The 20,561-nt window shown below is 35.9% G+C and overlaps 1 protein-coding gene across 1 annotated transcript; it reads left to right on the top strand.

Moving 5' to 3' along the window:
• The first annotated feature begins 973 nt into the window (after positions 1–973).
• Positions 974–20,537, top strand: LOC124297131 (tyrosine-protein kinase transmembrane receptor Ror-like). The gene is made up of 9 exons (XM_046747797.1): positions 974–1,486; positions 11,895–12,122; positions 12,924–13,012; positions 13,449–13,610; positions 16,012–16,174; positions 16,630–16,910; positions 17,965–18,138; positions 18,637–18,795; positions 19,330–20,537. The coding sequence occupies exons 1-9, from the start codon at positions 1,426–1,428 to the stop codon at positions 19,630–19,632; spliced, it is 1,620 nt and encodes a 539-aa protein (XP_046603753.1). The 5' UTR covers positions 974–1,425; the 3' UTR covers positions 19,633–20,537.
• The last annotated feature ends 24 nt before the right edge of the window (positions 20,538–20,561 follow it).

Below are 20,561 nucleotides of genomic sequence, written 5' to 3' on the forward strand. Positions count from 1 at the left end.
TAATAGTTTCTTAATAACAATCGTTCAAAGGTGGTGTGTTCTGATGAAAAATAAAACTATTTCTTACATGTGTTAACATTTTTACATTTTCAAAATTTCAAAAAAGCTTCCGGCTATTCTGTAGTTTCACTGTCTGGAAGTGCATTTTTTAAATCTATTTATTTTAGATTACCCGAGTTTCTGAAACGACCGCATCGTTTTCGTTGAACTGTAAATACATGTTCTATTGCGTGGAATTGGTTACTGGTAAGAAAGAAGACTTCCACTGTATTGATTTTATAGCAAATAGTATTTCGGATGAAATGAATCACCTTAGAGCTAAATAATCGAAAGAATCTACTCAAGATATTAAAGAATTTTTAAACTATTTAAAACGAAACATCGACATCTAAACTTTCGTCTAAAATTCCAGTATTTGACATTTTTCTACTTTCCGAGATATCTTCGTAGCGTAATTCAACAAATACCAACGAAGAGAATACCAGAGCAGATTTTGCTAAAAGCTGGAGGAAAAGACGGACACATCAGGTTTTTTTGCAAAATATACTTCGTAAAACGCAGAATTTACTCTAGAGTAAATATTCTACTCTGGTATTTACAGTAAAAAACTATCTTTGACGTTGGTATTTTTTACGAAAAACCACGACGCGTCCCTACTTTCCACCAGCCGTCGGTAAAATCTTTTATTTTTCCTCACCTCGCGCCGAACGTACGATTATTTCGTATTAAAATGATGAAAAAGTACGGACGTTCGGCCGACGAACCTCCTCAGGTTTCAAAAATCAAGCGCTAAAGGGTGATCACCCCGCTTAATGCGTTTGAATATATATTCTCTCATTCCTTACTGTACGCGGGACCGCCCCAAAGTGCGTCCCTAATTCCGGCCGTGGGTGATGAGCGTAATCTGGCACTCGTGGCTACGGACTTAGGGATCAGATGCAGTGGGTGGGCACTAACTTGAGTGGGCAGAAGTAGTGTGAAGAAGGCACGCGTGCGGTCCGCGAGTAAGAGACAGTCAGTCAGTCAGTCAGTCACTCAGTCGGTGAGAAGTGCGACGCGGAGTGGTTAAAACGGAAGTCAGCGAAGAGCTGCCGGGTTGAAATTTGGCGCCCCGGTCTTTCAGGCCCGATTTTTAGCCATGGTCCGAAACTGCGCTGGATTGGAAAGAGCGGTTTGAGTACCTTTTCCGGCTGTCCGGTCGATCGGTCGACCAAGAATGCGCGACGAGGGGTTCGGCTCTTAATGGGGGAATTAGCGAGGCGGTGGTAACAGTTCGAACCCAGCCACCGCTGCTCTGATAATTACGCGAGTGTTTGGTGCCGTGCTTATTGTGCTTGTGCAGGTGCATGTCGTCTCTCACCTTCGACGAGACTCGTTACTCTCTGCTAGCTTGGCGCTTTCTCAGACGGACGAGATCGCCTCTTCATGGCTCCAAACAGACCCGCCAAGCTCAGGCGGGCCTTGAAGCAACCGGACTTTAAACCAGGTACGCCGAAAACAATCAGGTCTGATCGTAAGTTAAACAGCGACGCGATCATCGGAGACAAACTAATCGCGTTGCAAATCTAAGCGGTTCTGAGTCGAGAAGAAATCGTCTTGATTGAAACCACGATCATCGAAATACGTTGACTGGTTCTCGAGATATCGGTAGTTTGGTATGTTTTTTGTTTTTTTTATTTTGTTATTCGGATGACTTGAAAAGTACTTGAACAATCGCGTGAAATTTTCGTATCAATTCTGTGTCAAGAAAAGCCGCGTCGATTGAGACCAAAATTATTGAAATCCGTTAACTTTGATCACACACACACACCGATTTTCGGGCTGTTTTAGAAAATAACTTTACGATCTTCGGATGTTTGAAAACAATGCAGGTAACTGTTGTACCGGCAGTTGTTATTTTGTCAGTAGAATCTGTAGCAATTGTAGTGAAATCTGATCGAAATGCCGTACGACAAATGTGTCCGTGTCAAGAAAATTAGTAAACTTTTCAAGAGACGAGAATTGTTCGCATTTCCGCGATTATAAAACGAATTTTCTGGAACAAGTCGGGTTGAAGGTACTCGGTGAACCGCATTGAACTGCGGAAAAAGAAGTTGAAAAAAGGTGCTCAGTCCGGAGAAAAATATTCGCGAAAATCGATCTGTACGTGAAAACAGCCCGAGCTGCAAGCTTCGTTGTAAAATTTACTACGGAGTACCAATAAAGTTGGTAGTATGAAATGATTGGAGTATGAAAATCTGAAAAACGATAAGATTAGTGGAACTAATAAATAATCGTGGGTTAAATGTTAGTTGAAACAAGGCTGATATAAAAGCTGTACAAAACATGGTATTCAATCATCGAAACGGAATTATTGCGATGCGTAAAAAATTTTTACAACTATTTCAAGTTTATGTTCGGGCAGTTTTGATACGTGATTGGCCCTCTCACGGTACGAACATGGAGGATCACTGGGTTTTAAAGTTTTGTTAACGTACGTTCTTTGGCGTAGCAGACACACAGCCGGAAATATTGAAAGCATTTAGATAAAGAATAAAAACGATAAATTTTCAGAAAATTAGATAGCAGACAGTTTCCTGATACGCCGCTTCAATCAATAACAGTTGTAAATTTTAGTTCAATTTTGTTTAATCGTACTAGAAAATATTCCTGCCACCATGCCTGTCACAGCATTTGTCACGTTTTCTCACGTAAAATCTAGAATCGATTATTTTCGTGTGATCATGGATCGTCAAAATCACGAGCTACGTCATCGTGGCGTTGTTCTTTTTTTTTCAAATATTCTTTTTCTCGTCTCTTCCCATTTTCGAACATCCATGCCTTTATCTCTTCTCTTTTTCACCATAATAATAGCGAAAAAAAAGTTTCTTTACCGTCATCTTAACTCTTCTTCATCGCACGGCATTTATCTGAAATATGTGAAAACAAAATGACAGTTCGTACGGTATTTTCAACCAATTCAGCGGTTGAAATGCGATCAAATTTTCACTGTGAACACTGTGAAAAGTTGTCCGAATCGCGACTGTCGATAACGAATTACATAATCTCAGTGAAATTATTCTGAAATATTGAAATTTCAGATCTTACAGCAAGGTTTCGACTTCTGAATTTTGGCTACGTAGCAGTCTTCGAAAAAAATATAGGCTATAATAAAAAATTGGTGGACTACAATTTTCAATTCCGTACCCAGAGTGAAATTACAGCATTACGTAGAATGCTTGTGCGTATTTAAGTTATTTACATGCTTGCGTTCATATCGGGGTAAACAATGCTCCGACTTTACGCCGTTATCTGACAGAATTGTTTTTCACTTTCGGTAAATCCACTCTCTATCTATGGACAACAGCATCAGGGTATCAGATGAACCCGACAATTTACCATAGAAAAATTTTGTAACAGTATTTTTCTACGTATTCGTCCATCTTATATTCATTTTTTTTTTTTTTTTTTTTGCCATAACGAACAAAAAGGTCTGTTCTAATCATCCGAATAATACTCAGCTTTTTAAAAAATCAACTAAATCAATTGTCGACGATTTTATTTAAGGAGTGTAAAAAAAATACCGACAGTTTAAATCAACCGCAGGCTTTTTCCGAAATACTCGGAACTTCATGCGAGGAGGAAACACTATTTGACAAAATATTTATCCTTGTTAATATTGCAAACAAGACTGAACGGAGTTCATATTAAAGTTCGATAAGCGAGCTTCTAATCTCTCGCGTGGCACGCAGTGCCAAGTTATACACGAGTAAGTAATCTAATTGTTTACGTAACTTACGTATACATGCACATGACCATTATTAGGTAATTAACTTCATCGAAAGGAAGTTAGTCACTTCGTGAGCTTTCGTATTCCTCGCTTATTTACCGTCAACCGATATTATAGTTCTATACATAAATAGCGAAGGAATTAAGTATTATAATTTAAGTGCTGCGCGAATGTCCACAATTTATAATGAAAACTACATTTGTACCGTTACAGTATAACGTTACGAATATTCTTCGTACTGTGTAAAAAAAAAAAAACGACAAATGTGTTACCGATAACTATTTAGGTAATTTATAGTAATCGATACTACATTTTCCTACTGATTGCGACACTAAATCCGTTTGCTCAAGTCGCCGCATTCTTTTTCTTTTAAAGTAAATTAAGCCTCAGTGTTATTTATTGCGCGATTTCGTTTGTAAGGAACATTACTTTCATGCTCTCATATGAAAAACTTGCCATATTATAGCAAATAAAAAATTCTCGCTGAAGCATACCCTTTGAGTACAATTTTCAAATATCGTTCTCGGAATTCCAAGTTTACCTTTATAAAGAACATGGCAAAGATTTCATGCTTTCTTTCAAGACTGTTAGCACTCAGCCACGTCCAATAATCCGGATATGGTCCTAGAACCATTTTGTAGAGAATTAAATTCAGCAAAGAAATTCATTATTATCTTGCGTCCAGAATCTTTTTTTTTTTATTTAATGCTGAAATACGATAATAGTTCGGACATTTTTTTCTTTATATCAGTGACTTAATTCGAACTCTTGGTCAATTACAACGGGTCGTCGTCTGCTCCAGCGTCCAGCTCACTGCACCTGCCTAATTTCGTTAGATTTTGACATCAGTTGTGAATTAAATGGGTGATGTTGTTACAGGATGGCAGTAGTTTCATCTTCTCGAAATTTAGTTCGTTTAATACTGGACGGTGAAAAAAGTGGTACACATTCATGAAATTTATTTCATCCATTTATCTATCAGAGAAATTATCAATAAGAGATCAGATATCGATTTTTCATATCAAATCATCCATGCAAAATGGTAAAAAATTCAGTAGATTCGATCGATTTCACTTTGCGATCACTTATTTTGGTATCGTTGAATTCCGAATCATTGAAGATTCCACTGACGTTGATTTCGATCAACTAAATATTAGTATTGAATTGACTATCGCGAAAAAATTCTGTACAAATGAATTTAAAAAAAAAAATAGTTTAACACACAAGTTACAAGCCGTAATAAAATGAAATACAGTGAATATTACTAGATTTAATATCGTTTTAAAGCTATTTAAAATGAATAATCGATATCCTCAGTCGATATCTACCCCATTGTTTATAATTCCAGTGTTCGTTGATAAATTGAAATTCATCATCGCTTAGGAATAATATATTAATTTAATGAGTACTCAATGGACTACTTCGTAATAAGATCAACAAAAAGTGTTTATTTCCAACTATAAATATACAAAATACAACAACAATGCACGTGTTGAACAAAATTGATGATAAATATCGAATGACGAAAAAAAGAAACCAAAAGAGGTCAAAATGCGAATCGCGTTATTTGAGTCAAGTTTTGCTTAAAGTGTCTTTTCGCGATATTGAGAAAAAAATTGAAACCCGCGATTTGCAATGAAAAAAGTTCGTTAGGAAACTTAAGAAAATTACAAAATCGACTTGTTTCTCCAATTTTCGTCGATCATGGCTCATTCATTTCGTGTATTGATGGTCTACAAATCCCCCGAAAATAATTTTCAGTAATGTTAATTTGTGCAGAAATAAGGTCTAAAATATAAAAAATTATGCACAACTCATTAGACCCAAAGAAAATAATGATAGAATGTTTGGAAATTTTTTCCGTGCTAATACGAGATCATTTTAAATAAATTTAAATTCACCTCAATTGAATTAAGTCAAAGATGCCGAAGCTCCGTTGATGAGCAAATTTTGATGACTGATGAGTTGTTTCTATCTTTGAAAAACAATATATTGTAAGTCTAGAAATGAATTATTAACACGAATTAAAATCTGAAACCCAGTCTTTCCGTGTTTTTTTTTTTTTTTTTTAACTGTTTTGAATCACCTCAGATCTAAATAACGGGTTCAAATAATCACGAAAATATTAAACCGCATCCATCACGTATTTTTCGTCAATTTTTTATCGTAGAAGCATCGTCGAACGTCATCATCATTGCGTAACCATTTGGAGCCAAACATAATTGTAATAATATCTCACCGATCCTGATAACCCCGATAAATATATAACAGGATTGCGGGGACTCCCAAAAATTGTATGACAAACAATTTAACCCGCGAGCAGAAAAATGAGAAGAGACAATTCGTATCAAGTTGGTTCAAAAAAAAAAAAAAATAACCCATCAGTTTTCTTGTGTTTTAATGACAAACATTACAGAAATCGATCGGATCTGTGAATTTGTCGAAAAAACAAGTAGGGGAAAATAGATTAATCAACGCAAAATAAGTAATTAAAATGATGAAAGTTGCGGACAAATCGCTCTCAATATTCCCACGATTTTGAATCAATGAGAAGATTGTAAAAAATTATTAATCTGTCTATATTTACTGGTTGCAGCGATATTTATTGCGATCGTGTAAAACGGGAAAGTTTCGGTTCGTACGAGCCGTTTTCTAAATTAGAATCTTCCCCCCTCTCCCCCGATTTTTGAACCGTTAATTACGACGGATCCCGAGCACAGCGTGGGGCGCAAAAAATGGTGGAAAGCTGGCGCTGCAGGATAACGAACGTATACGATAATGGAGGGTAACTATTTTTTGCCCAATTTTTCAGGCCTTAGAACGTTTGATAGTTGCTGCTGCTGTAGCTCCGACAGTCTGGGAAGCTTGGAGATGATAGGTATACACACGAATAACTGATATCTCAAACTTATCTTAATTCAGCCGCGGTAGTTAAAAGTCGAGAGATCCGAGGGCTCACAAGACTTAATGCCGAGGAAGTCAATTAGTTTTGATTTCGTTCATAACAATGCGGAACAGTATTTCTTTTTTTTTTTTTTTTTCTACTGACGCGTTCCCTTGAAAAATATTAACTTCTTAAAGTTATTTTTTCAAAAAGACCCGGGTTGAGATTCTGTTGTTTCACTGTTCACATTTCCCCCACCATCCAAGCATTCTGATTGGTTAGCAAAGTTTCGTCAACCCTGCTCGATAATTGCAACTCGTATAGTTTATTAAGCGTAGCCAACCTCGTAAAAATGTTACCAGCATGGCGATTCTTAATCCGTGAGAGGTTATGTTTGACTGTCAATTGTCAACAGGTCGATTCCAGGGAATTTTTTCTTTTCAGCGAAGGCTCTCGCCTTAGGCTGAGAGAATCAATGTTAGCCAATCAAAGTCCGGTAAGTTGAAGCGTTCGCGCTACGAGCAGATCCTTTCATGAAAATCTCTCGGTATGAATTACTAGGAATTTTGTAGAAATATTTTGATTTCTATGTAGAAAATTAATCTCGCCGTACTGTTATGAAAAAGACTTGTTATCGCTTAAAAATAGCCATATTGACGATCCTTTCATCCGATATAAAACATCAAATATATTCTTGAAACCAATCAAGCGGGCAACAAAATTATCGTTTTCTTAAAACTTGTGTAATTTCGGATAATTTTTTTGTTAAAAAGTATAATGCTAAAATGTTTACCAGATCTTGCTCGACTGATTTACGCATTTCTAAGTGATAACTTCCGATTGTTATTCTTTCTATTTCTTTTGTCGAAATTGTTGCTTTTTTCGATTGTTGGTGAATTTTTTAAGCTACGGGTGCGAGTGCAAGGATTTCTTTTCATTTGATAAATAGAAGTCGAAGAGTGTACTGGCAACAAAATAGAATGGTGAATTCAGCTGGAATAGATAAAATGTATAGAAAGGTTAATGAACATGAATTATAAAGTTATAGTATAAAATCGTTAATACATATTGAAATACGCGAGCATAAACATTTCTCACCCGACGACAAATGAATTTGGCCTGTAATTAACGAAAAAATCAATTCAAGACTTGAGGGCATTTTTGACGACAAAAAAAAAAAAAGGAAAAAAAAGAAACTAAATCAATAAGTAAATTGGAGCCGTCATAATAAAAAGAAAAGATAATGTTCCTACTTCAAAAATGACAGTGATTTTTATGTGATACAATAATTTTCTAATATCTTCATCAATCCATATCTCAAGACGAGACAAAATCGCGTCTCGACATTTTTCAACATCTCATTTCTTACTGGAGTTTATACATTTGTTTGAAAAGTTCGAATAGTAAATTTTCGAAAAATTTACAAGTCTAGAAGAAATGGAAACGAAGATTTTATCGAGATCATGAAACGCGCTTTTCGACAGTCAGACTGAAATTAGCAAAACGAAGCTAATCAAATATAATCGACTTTGAAATTTTATCTTATCGAAAAAACAATGCCCCTTTTGAACACTTTTGCTCGAGGATATTAAGGATAAAAATGGTAAAAAAAAAAAAAAGTACGGCTTTCGAAATCAGCTAATCGTCGATATTCGTGCACTGGCCAACGGTGGTTCGTTATAAGGACAAGGGGCAGCACAGAGCACGGTGTCATTGCCGTAGGCCGAAGCACACGTGCGCAAAAAGTGAACGCAGAGAGGAGAAAGCCCGTCGAGTTGTGCCGTCGGTGCAGCATCGGAGATGGCTGACCGCGGAGATAACGCCTTGACCCGTTACGAGTTCGGAGCACCATATGAATAGCTTCTCTGTCCCAAGATACCCCTTCGCGTCGACCTCGGCTGGATTCAAATATGCGGCCCTGCCGGCCTCAACCCCAACCCAAGGCCCAAACCGTCGGGCCCCACGGATAACGCCTTTATTCCGTCCTCCGAAAGACGATATTAAAAATCGGAGACGCCGTTTTTGGCCCGTTGATAATTTACTAGACCGTGAATTTTAACCAGAAGCAGAGATTGTCAATCATTTTTTGGCCAATTATTTTTGAGAAAATATTTCTCAAGAATGGTCTTGAAACGGAGTTTCGACAACTCCGGCAAACTTTTTTTGTTTTTAATCCCCTTTTTCCTTATTAATTTTAAGTTATTGAGATTCAACTTTTGTAATGATTTCATCGATGAATTTTCAGGTTTTTTTGGCACATTGTTCAACGAATTTTAGAGAAGTAACGATTTTTGTACTAAACAAATAAACTTTCTGAAGATATTAGAACAATTCCAATTTCTTGATTGGAATTCTGAAATTTTTTAACCACGTCTCTCGATCGATTTTCTTTATATTTTATTAAAAAAATACGCCGGCATAGTTAAAATTCGTTTCGAACAATCTGTTGTTATATTGTACGAATATTACAATTTTTAACCTTCTTAAGGTTGTTCATTAATTCAAAAAATGTTAATTTAACTACTAATTTGAGCTACTTTTTCCAGCTCTTATCTTATGATTTTTTTCATTTGGCTAATTTTTTTCACACCACCTAGGAACGAATCGTTTTTCGGAGATGTAAGTAGTCTAGTTTATGCGCCGATGAAATTATTCTCTCTCGGCGATTTTTTCCAGTCACTAACATAGTTCAGAATTTGTTAAAAGATTTATTACTCGGATAACTTCGGATAACGAAAATTCGTGTTCTCCTTTTTTTCTCTCGTTAAAACGAAGTTAACTTTCTTTGACACATTTTAGATAGGTAGGTACAAAAAAATAAATATATATACATATATGTACGTAAGAAAATGAGAAAGATAAGAAAAACGATACGGAGATTATTCGTTATGTTTTATTGATCACTTATCGACCTGTGTTAACAAATCGTTACATCTCCACACATATCCCAGATGGTGATAAAAAGCGCAAAGTTTGCAGCGTGAAAAAAATGAGTATGACGTATAATCGATTAAAATGTGCAGTCAAATTTTTTATTGTTTATTAACCACCTAACTGGATATGCTTAATTTTGGATTTTTCAGAATAATTGAAAACGAACGCGGTAATTCTGATAATTATTTAAACATCGAAAATTTGGTCGGAAAACTGACGTCTCGCTTATTCAAATATTTCCCGTCAAATGAAATGAAATTCCTATCTGTATTCTAATACAGTCGGAGTATCGCATTGCTTGTTTTGGTAGGCCCCTTGTAAACAACCGTTCCGTTACTAATTTAGGTCGTTGTATTATTATATAAGATAAAGTATTCAAATATGTTGAACGAGAAACGATCGTTATTCCTTGATCTCCGACAGCCGGACGGTCAAAGATTCATATCTAAAAATTTTTTTCACCGAGAACAGAGTTCGATTATTTTTGAAACCGAATAAGATTTATTTTTTGATAAAATTGTGACGTCCTACATTCTTTTCTTTTCTTTCTATTTATTTCTGCTTGTATAAAAGAGCATTCATGATTTTTCTTTGAACTTCGTTTCATGAATTTTTTTAAAATTTGTCTCAACTTTGCACTGATTTTCAAAAAATTTGAGCACAACATTGAATCGGATGTTATCCAAATTGAAAAATAATTCCCAGGTACTATGTATAAGCTGTTTCTGTATTCAGATAAAAATAAACTATTTCACTACAGTCACAAAGTTTTTACCTGATTCCAAGAAGCATTTTTGAGTATATTGAAAAAAATGCTAAACATCAATTTCACGCATCGATTCACGAGGATAGCAACACTTATTTTACTCGGAAAACTAATTACAATGCATAAATTTAAAATAAATCTTGTGGGTTATTTAGGAGAGACTTCTTTTTCTTCGCCTTTCGTCTCTTTTTGCTTACTAATGTTCTAATATATTGTTCAATCCCATCAAAATTTCATTCTTGTCGGTTATCGTTTCTTCAAACTTGCGATTAAGCGAACGTCGTAAAATTCGGTTGATGAAACTTGCCAATTCCGCACACGTGCGCAGTTTCGTCCAGGACTATGGCGCAGGATTTCCCCTCCGGAACACGGAATGACCCCGGAGAGGTCGGAGCAGACGAACCCGTTCAAACGCCTAATTACTCCTCGGTTAACAGTCGGCGCTCTGTTCAACGCCGCCCTGCGCCATGAGGCCTCGATCTTGATTAATTCTGACCGGCTCCGCTCCGCGGAGTTGGAATAAATACGGAGTGTAACGTGTCTCACATTTACACAGACGGAAGAATATTCCCAGTCCCCTAAACTGCTCTAATTTTTACCCAGTAGACACGAATAAATACGATTCCGAAATACGTTTCTCAAGTTCGGTGCCGGCTAAAGCAATATGGCGTTGCCTGGGTGAACAGCTGATCGTTTTAGTCTCGGTTTTAGCTGAAAGCAAGGGATATTATATGTAGCATTAGCAAATAGCAACGGATTTAAAGCAGTGCAAGCTCCGCGCAATCAGTTACGTTTTTCTTTTGTTACAATAGTCAGTAAAGAACGAAATGAGCGCCAAAAAAATACTTATGTAAGTAAATACGGCGCTGGATAAAGCAATATGGCGTTGCCTGGATGAACAGCTGATCGTTTTAGTCTCGGTTTTAGCTGAACAGCGCGAATAGCAAGGGATGTAGAGCGGTGCAATCTCCGTGCAATCAGTTACGCTTTTATTTTGTCACGTTGAGTCAGCAAGGAGCGAAATTAGCGCCAAGAAACGACTTATATAATTAACCTTTACTGCACGGAATTTTTCACTGCATATTATTTTGATACTGCATTGAGACAGAGAAATAAATTTACCGTGATTCTTTGATTTAGCTACCAAATAATCAAGTGCTGTTTAAAGATTACTTCCACAAAGCACTGTTTCAATAATTATTTCCAATAGATCAGCGAGCTTGAAGCATATAATATAAGTATGTTATTGAATAGAATTTAATCGAAATCAGTAAATCTCGCTTCCAATTGATTTATCGATGAATTGATGAAATTGATTAAATTATGCGCTACTTCGTTGAAATCATAAGTAAAACGGCTACGAGTCGATTCAAGTTTTTTTAAATTATATTAAACTCGACGATTTTGAAGTATCAAGAAATCTGGTTTATCGTGTTTTTTGAATTTCTTTTTCTCGCCCTGTACGGTGGGCTTTCAAAATATGTTTTCCGTTCTTTGAAAATAATTTATGCAGCTAAAAGAACCGGAATTCAAATTTCCAGGTTCCATCGTCACCGCGGGCCTTCCGCTTGAGCAATCTGAAGATTCAACGATAAGGTGGCAGCAGGCAGCAATCGCATTGAACAGAACGATTATAAACTGCCATGGAAATCCTCAAATTTGTGGGCCGGAAGCGGCTTGCAAAAATTTCGGGAACGATACAGCGATCTGTATTTGTCCTCACGATTCTTCGATACCAACCGCTGCCCTGACATGCCCGCGTATAACGGGTAAGTATAAGGCATTCCCTGGTGAAATCAACCAGACTGTGGCTCTGACGGTTCCAGATTTTTGTTTGATAAATTATTACTTTCGTGCACTCTTTATTCCAAGAACTGTAAAAAACCTTTATAAAAAGACATTTTTAAAACATGTTATTTCACATATTAAGTATTCAAGCTACCTAAAAAACAAGGTAATGCTTGATTTTTAGAATAAATTTACAAAAACTCCGTCGTGTGAAACGATAATTTTAAAGTCAAAACGAAAGTCGGATTCCTTTTTTTCCGATTTTTCCAAGAGAAATTTCAATTATTCATCTCAAAAATTTACAAATAAATATTCATAAGATTATTCTGTCGTGTATTGTTGTTTAATTTTGAGAAATCCTGGGAAAAACGACCGTAGAACGAAAAAAAACATCCAATTTTAATTGTTGCGATAAAAAAAAGTTGAATGCTTTTGGAAATTTTCTTTTTCTTTAAACCGAAATCTCACTTCAATTATTGTCTAAAAATCCTAATTTTACATGGTTGAATTTGTTTACATTTCCTGAAAATCAAATCATTATCGTTTTTGAGATAGGTCAAGTTATTTTTAAAAAAAAAAAAATGACAAAGGAATGAAAAAAAATCTGTAATTCTTTAAGCGAGGTTTATCACATAAGAAAAGAAAACACATTCACCATGAGGTCACAGGCTGGGTGATTTGACATGGAATGATTTATATATTTATGAGTAATGTGAGCGCTGCTGCGTTGGTTGGGAGTCGAATTTTTACTCGAATCTCGGTAATCGTGATTTGCATTGCAGTTCCGATGGAGCCGATGCCAATTCACAACATCATACCTCCGAATGGAAACATAACGAACAGCACAACCGAGCTGCCAGACAAGAAAGAGGTTTGTCTGCTTTTCATATTACTGTGAAATTTCCGAAATAATTAACAATGCGTGAATTTTTCTATTTCCGCGATCAGAAATCAAACCTACTATAGAAATTTGAGACGATTCTATCCGTTTGTTTACTGAATAAACAAGAAATCGGGATGAGATTGCTCGGTCGGTAAGAGTAGGACTGGTACGTGGTATTAAGGGAGTGTATGATGCATTACGCGCTGTGTCTCATGCGTATAAATCTGAATATTTCTGTTTCTAATAATTACTGTTCGTATTCTTTGAGTTTGAAAATAATGAGATGCGAGAACAAACTGCCAAATTGTCAAACGAAAATATAAGTGTCTTCTTGATTTTGGTGTAGAACGAAATGAAAAAATTGTGATAATTTAGCATGCGAATTTTTATATATGACTTTACATTTACCATGGATTCGTTGAAGGTGCCCACTACTGCTCAAGTGGGACCGAGCCACCAACGAAAGCTACCTGAAATTATCGGTGGTACTGCCACTCTTCTCATCCTGATCGGGCTGATTATTCTTGCTAGGTATTGCCAGCGGCGGCGGGCATACACGTCTAAATGCAGCCGAACTTCTTTGAACGTAAGTATCAAACGTAGAAATCTAAATGGGTATACGCAAGAGTAAAAAAAAATCTCTCTTGATGAACAAAACATCGTGGTGATCATACATGGGACAAGGAAATTACTGTGGCTACTTTTTTGTTGAATTAATTGACGTTTCGTCGGAGCAAAAAACATTTCTTTCGTCGTACTTTATCGACATGTTGAAAAAAGAGAAATGTTTTGAATTTAATAAGCATGGTGACAAAGTATAGCCAAAGACATGTTTTGTTAAGAATCGAAAATCGACATTTTTTTTGTTATTTTTATTACGAGATAGCCGTGCATTTGGTAATTGTGAAATTATTGTATTCGTGGTAGATAATTTGACAAATACCGAATGTAAGACTATCGGCAATTAATAATATTGACAAAAAGTATCGGTTTTCGACTAACCAACCTCCTAATTATTTTAAATAACTTTGAATCATGACTTGACATCACAATTTGAAGTTACTTCGAGCACGTTTTTTTCAAATCGATTCAAATAACTTGAAAAAAGTCTGGGGATTTTCTTTAAGTGTGATATTTCAAGGCAAATTAATTATTTTTAGCAAACCATAGTTTCGAACATGAAAAATAAAAATTCATAAAACAACAAAGTACCGGAAAATGGATAATTCTACAAAAAAAAAAAATCATGAATTTTGCAACTCTCAAGACACAGATATCGATGAAAAAAAATATGAAGATTACCGCGTGATGAAAAAAGCTATTTATTTGAGTGCGTGAGGTAAAATTTTTGGAAAAACAATGAATTATCGATTTTTACGATATTTCATTATTTATCTTTGATCCAACCAGATTATTTCGGATGTTTCTCATATGGAATTTACGGTGAACACGCCATCGGGTAATTTTGACCCCGGTGCGGGGCGTAAGGGTTAAATAACAAGAACATTTCTTTCGGCACATTTGATCGCCATGTTTGGTAAAGTCAACAAATTTTTTCGCCGCACACGTTGGGAGAGGTTCGATTTTTTCACAGGATCAAAGACAGCTGCACGTCACAGTTTCTTTCAGTGTTCAAATCTCTCGTCTAATCAGTGACTAGCTAGTGTTTAAAAACCCTCCGGAAGATCGTTAGCTCAGCTTTCTGTGTACGCGATCATCAACGAAGTAGCGGAACCGGAGGCGTTGGAATTGATTGCCTGGCCGAAGCATAACCCAGTTACAATTTCTAACGATGACAGGCTTTATATATTTACGCTCGTTATACTTCATACAAATATATACATATATATGATATTGCGTCACATCTTCACCTTCATCGTTCGTGGATGTACGACAAATTACATTTCAGCTCGGATAAAAATCAAATACTTTAGAATTATACTTGCGTGATTCATTCGTGCTTGATTTACTTCGAGGTATCGAGAACATTAGCAGCATCACATTTTTTCTTTCTTCAACTATTTGCAGCGTCGCTTTCAACTATTGCGTTACTAGTTAATTTCCTTCGTACTTTTTTATTCTGATATTAATAATCTATCTAGATCAAATCGTGTCATTTGATTATTCATAAAGAATCTTTTGAAGAGTAATCTCAGTATTGGAATAATTAGGCACGCAGAAATCGAATTAATGTCAAGCTGTTCATAAATCATTTCTGTATAATTTCATTGACATGGAAATATACATATTTATATGATTATTTCTGCAAAATTTGTGGAATAACACGGGAAATACTGTGAAAAATATTTTCATAGATTTCACAAAATTGAACAAGAAAAAGATTAATGAATTTCGTTGATTATTCAGATTCTAGCCCAAAATGTTTTGAATTTTTTTCAAATCAAAATATCCGGGGAACGGTTTTTATTTGAACAAGTTTGCTTCGTTTGTTCAAGAAAACATCGAAAAACTTTGAATTAAGACTGAAAAAAGTAAAAAATTATGTGCGTGTGTGTGTGTGTATGTGTTTTTTTTTTTAATCTTACCGTCAATTTCTGCGAAAGTGTAGTATTTCAATAATTTTTTTGAAATAGTTTCCGCAAATATTATTGGAGTATACAGGATTTTTTTCAGAGATTTTTAAAGTCTCTTAGTGTTGACAATTGTTCAGTAATTTCCGAGAAAATAATCTAGAAATCATAAGACCAACGTATGATTAATTAATTTTGCGCTTTTTATGAACGATAACTATTAATCAAATCCAATGACGTGAATTTATAAAACTATTGCGATTTATGTGTATACTAAAACAGGATCTTATTGCCTGAGATAAGATGGTCAAGGAGTGTTTGCGCACAAATTACGAATATATCCGTAACGGTGGGATTGAGTGAGAATAATTACACTCGTAGAAAATGTGGTCAAGTAATTACAAAGTGAAAATAGAATTTTTTTTTCGACTCATCTTGTTTAAATCACTGTTACAGCCGTCTCCGATGAATCTGAAGAAGGGATTCCTTCTCCCCAACAAATATATACCAAACACACAATACTCAACTTACGGATCCCCGGAGGTTCCTATACTTCGTCGTGACTGCGTTTTGTTCCTGCAAGATATAGGAGAGGGTTGTTTCGGCAAGGTTTACAAAGGTGAGCGTTGATTTAGCCTTTCGATAAATTTCTTCACTTTCAATTGTATTTTCATTTGTATAGAATGGGCATATTGATTACTTTTCAAATTTGTAACTTACACGAGTAAGATATATCAAATACTTTTAAAAATTGTACTCGAACTGATATTAATTACAACTCAAGGACGCGAAATATATACTTTGTGTTTTACACAGTTCTAAATAAAAATATAATGCTTATTTCACTTGGGTTTATAACTACAAAATTCCAATTCGTACAAATGAATTTTGCAATTCATTTCGCGTTGATTAACACATACCTACGTATAATTTGTGATTAAAATGTAACCGATTACAAATTGTAATTAAACAGTTCGCAGTACTTGTTTTGCAGATAGAGGAAATTTTGCTTTTTTCCGTGAAATAAATTTTCAAAAATCTACTTATAGATCATGTCTAATATTGTTCTAACAGGTCAACTTCGTCGTGGCGATGCGACTGAAACGGTGGCAGTCAAAGTCCTGAAAGATTCAGCTTCCTGCGAGGCTGAAGAGGACTTTATGCGAGAGGTGGACATAATGTCGTCCTTCCGGCACCGGAATATCCTTTTCCTGATTGGCGTTGTTCTCCGTGATGCGACCAACAGTCCTTGGATGGTTTTCGAATACATGCCTCACGGCGATCTTGCCGAAGTTTTAAGAGCAAACTCGCGACAACTGAGATGCTCCACACCTGGATTACCGCCTTTGACCAGGGTGAGAATCGAGTAACAGTTGAATTGTTGCAGATTTTAAAATAAAGGTCCAGAAATTCCGATTGTTCTATTTCTTTTTTTTTTTTTGTATTCGTGATTCACTGCGCATCTTCACTTGATCCAATGAAATTTTTCATAATAACTTTCATCAAGCAGCGGAAAATTCCTTCGAGACAAATATAAAGACATTTTATTTTGTTGTTTGATCGGAGGAATACGGTATGAGAAATATTTTTCCTAGTCTATACCGATTGTTCCTAGAGATGTTTCACCGAGTCAAAAATGGATATCGTGATTACGTATTTCGTGGTCGTGAGAGATTACTTGAGAAATAAATATTGCTTTGATCGAGTGATTTCTCATGATTTTTAACATTTCACATTATTTCTTAAAATTACAAAGAGATTCCTGTGATCCTAAATTATTTCTCATGGTCACCTCGATGATTACTGATGCAGAATTTTATTTTAATATAACTGATTTCGGTGTGATTTCGAAGATTACGAAATCATTTCGAATGACATTGATATCATTTTATTCTTCAACGAATTTGTCCACAAATCGATCAAGTTAGATAGTTTTGATTATGATATTAACAATTTATTTCCTTCTCAATCATAACTTTATGATCTGTAGATTCTGACGATCGTCTGTATCGCATTTCATTTCACCAAGTGACGAGCTAAAAACAAAATCTGCCTTGAAAGATTTAGAGGAAATTCATTTACGAGTAAAGCGAGATCGTTTTTTTTTTATTAAAATCGAACGGTCTACAGGGATTTTCCGTTAAAAATAGTAGAATAATACATTTTCTCTGATATTGTTAGTAGCAAAAGCTTCTACAGAAGAAATTCAGTATTTAAAAATTTTATTCCGTATCACAGGAATTCTTATTTAAGTCAGATTTATCTACGTATTAGCTTCTGTTTCACCTATAAAATCTTCCTCATGTTATGTTTGTGATTTGAGACATTTCAGATCAAATGAAAAAATTCAATTTACTCTCCTGAGAAAATCGCAATTTATAATTCGTGTGATTTTGTTTACGAAAACAGGATTCCTTGCTCTGGATATCAACACAAATAGCGGCTGGAATGACGTATTTGTCGTCGCAAAGATTTGTTCACCGAGATCTGGCCTGCCGTAATTGCCTGGTCGGTTCCGACTTGATCGTGAAGATTGCTGACTTTGGAATGTCACGCGACGTCTACACCTGCGACTATTACAAGGTACTTAATATGTCACTGAAAAAACGAAGACGTTTTCCCTCAAACATGAATGACAAATTTTCATATTCTTTCCTCTCTCTCTCTCTCTCTCTCTCTCTCTCTCTCTCTCTCTCTCTCTCTCTCTCTCTCTCTCTCTCTCTCTCTCTCTCTCTCTCTCTCTCTCTCTCTCTCTCTCTTTCATTGTATACATCAAAACAAATCAACGTAACAGCAACAATGTTTCACGTATTCAATTTAATAATAAACAATCGTTGAAAATACCAAGAAAGTCGTGAGAACTGAAACGCGTATTAAATGCCCGCCATTTGTATTCCAACATCAGCAAAGTATGAAAATTCGTGTTTTGTAGGTCGTAGTAATATAATAATGGCACGTAAGACAAGAGTATACCGTAGACACTTGATATAACAATGTTATATATTTTTTAAGTTGTTGTTTGTCAACTGAGGTATCGTTTGAAACCTATTAAAAATCGTAATAATAATTCTTCATCCACAGATCGGCGGATCTCGATTGCTACCCGTTCGTTGGATGGCTCCAGAGAGCGTGATATTTGGCCGATTCACGTTAGAAAGTGACGTCTGGAGTTTCGGCGTTGTTATTTGGGAGGTTTATTCCTTCGGAAAGCAGCCGTATTACGGGCACAACAACGACGAAGTAAAATGTTTTCTTCATTTCTGTGAACGTAACGCGAAGAATCTAATCAGCTATAGATGGAAAAAAAAATTTTTTTTATCGACCTTAGAAAACTGACATCTCGTCATGAAAAGATAAAAGACAGCTGTCACTTATTTAGACGATGAACATCTGGAAGTTCAGTACCAAATTCAGGGATTTCTATGGCATAAGCTTAAGAGTAAATCACTCATCATTTCGTGTATGTACCAGATTTCAAGATGACACGTTTCCAAGAGATTTGACATAATTTTTAAGATTCCGGAGACTCGGTCAAGGTATCTTATAATTTCACAAGATTCAAATGGATTTTTAACGATTTTATAGGAATTAATGAACTTCGCGTGATTCCAGAGTATTAAGAAAAGATTGAGATGTTAAAAATTTCAAAATATTCAAGGGTCTGCGAAACGCCATAAAAAAATCCCTCTCACCGGGTGAAAAAAAAATGATAGTCACCGATTTTGCTTTTGGAGTAAAAAACAGGCATTAACGATCTGCATTCTCGTTCCGTAGGTGATGAAGCTAATTCTACAGGGAATAATGCTCCTTCCGCCCGAAGACTGTCCGCCATTCATCTGTGACGTCATGCGAGGCTGCTGGAAGACGGAGCCAAAGGATCGGCTCAAGTTCACCGACATTTTGGAAAAGCTGGAACTCGCCCGCGAGAAATCTAGCGACAAGGGTTCGCTGCCTCGCCCACCTCAAGGACCAGTCGCCATTCGATCGCCGGATGCCCTCGACACCGATGGCTATTTGCTACCGGCGCCGGTGAACAGATGCGAGTATCTTCAGCCACTTCCGCCGCTGCCAAATTGAAGGAAAAGTTAGCTGGAGGATGAAAAAAAATGTGATGCAACTGTGAACGAACACCTGGGTTCAGCAGGCGTTTTCTGCGAAGAGATGACTTGTGACACAGTTTTGGGATCCGGTTGTGAAACATGGCGGCGCGTCGGACGATCAGCTGATCGTTTAGGGTCGATTTTGAGAGTATCGAAGCACGGACAACGCCGTGCAGGCTGTCGGACTATATGTTCGTGACACTGAATCGATGTGGGAAAAAATTTTTGGTGAAAAAAAAGTTTTATATTTAAATATGACGCTATGTGTTTTATGCTACAAGATGGCGCGTTCGGAATTCGGGGAAGACATGTTTTGTGTACTTATTATATCATACGATACCTGATATATTATGTGTTGTGGTGTAAAGTGTCTAAGTGACGAATTCGATTGAGGATATTGAAAAAATTCAACACCTCCGGTATAATTGGGAAGCAGACTCGTGGAGCGTTGACGAAATGAAAAGAAGTACATTATGGACATTTTCAACGGCTACGTAAGCCGAGTCGACTCTAACAAAAGCAGAGTCTGACATCGATTTTTTTCTCTTAAGACGATTGTTCAAATTCTAAACTAACACGGTCTGATAGGTTTACATATCCGTCTTGTACACTTTGTCTGTTTCAATGTAATTACCACAATTTACTCTTACTTATTTAATTAAAAAAAGATTAATGATATTGTACATAGGTACTATACCGATCTAATCTATTTATGTATACTATGTCCTAAATTCTCGTTCACTTTTAATCAAGCCAAATAGAGATATCAATGTATGTATATATTATGTATAATATTATTTCCTCTATATAAAAAAAATTCTGCACCATAATGTTATTACCAATTCGTGATTAAGATCACCGTGAAAGTAAAGAAAAATAAAAACACAAGGACAAGAGGGAGTGAAA

This window comes from Neodiprion virginianus, chromosome 2 (assembly GCF_021901495.1).
Source record: "Neodiprion virginianus isolate iyNeoVirg1 chromosome 2, iyNeoVirg1.1, whole genome shotgun sequence".
In the NCBI taxonomy this organism is placed as follows: Eukaryota; Metazoa; Arthropoda; class Insecta; order Hymenoptera; family Diprionidae; genus Neodiprion; species Neodiprion virginianus.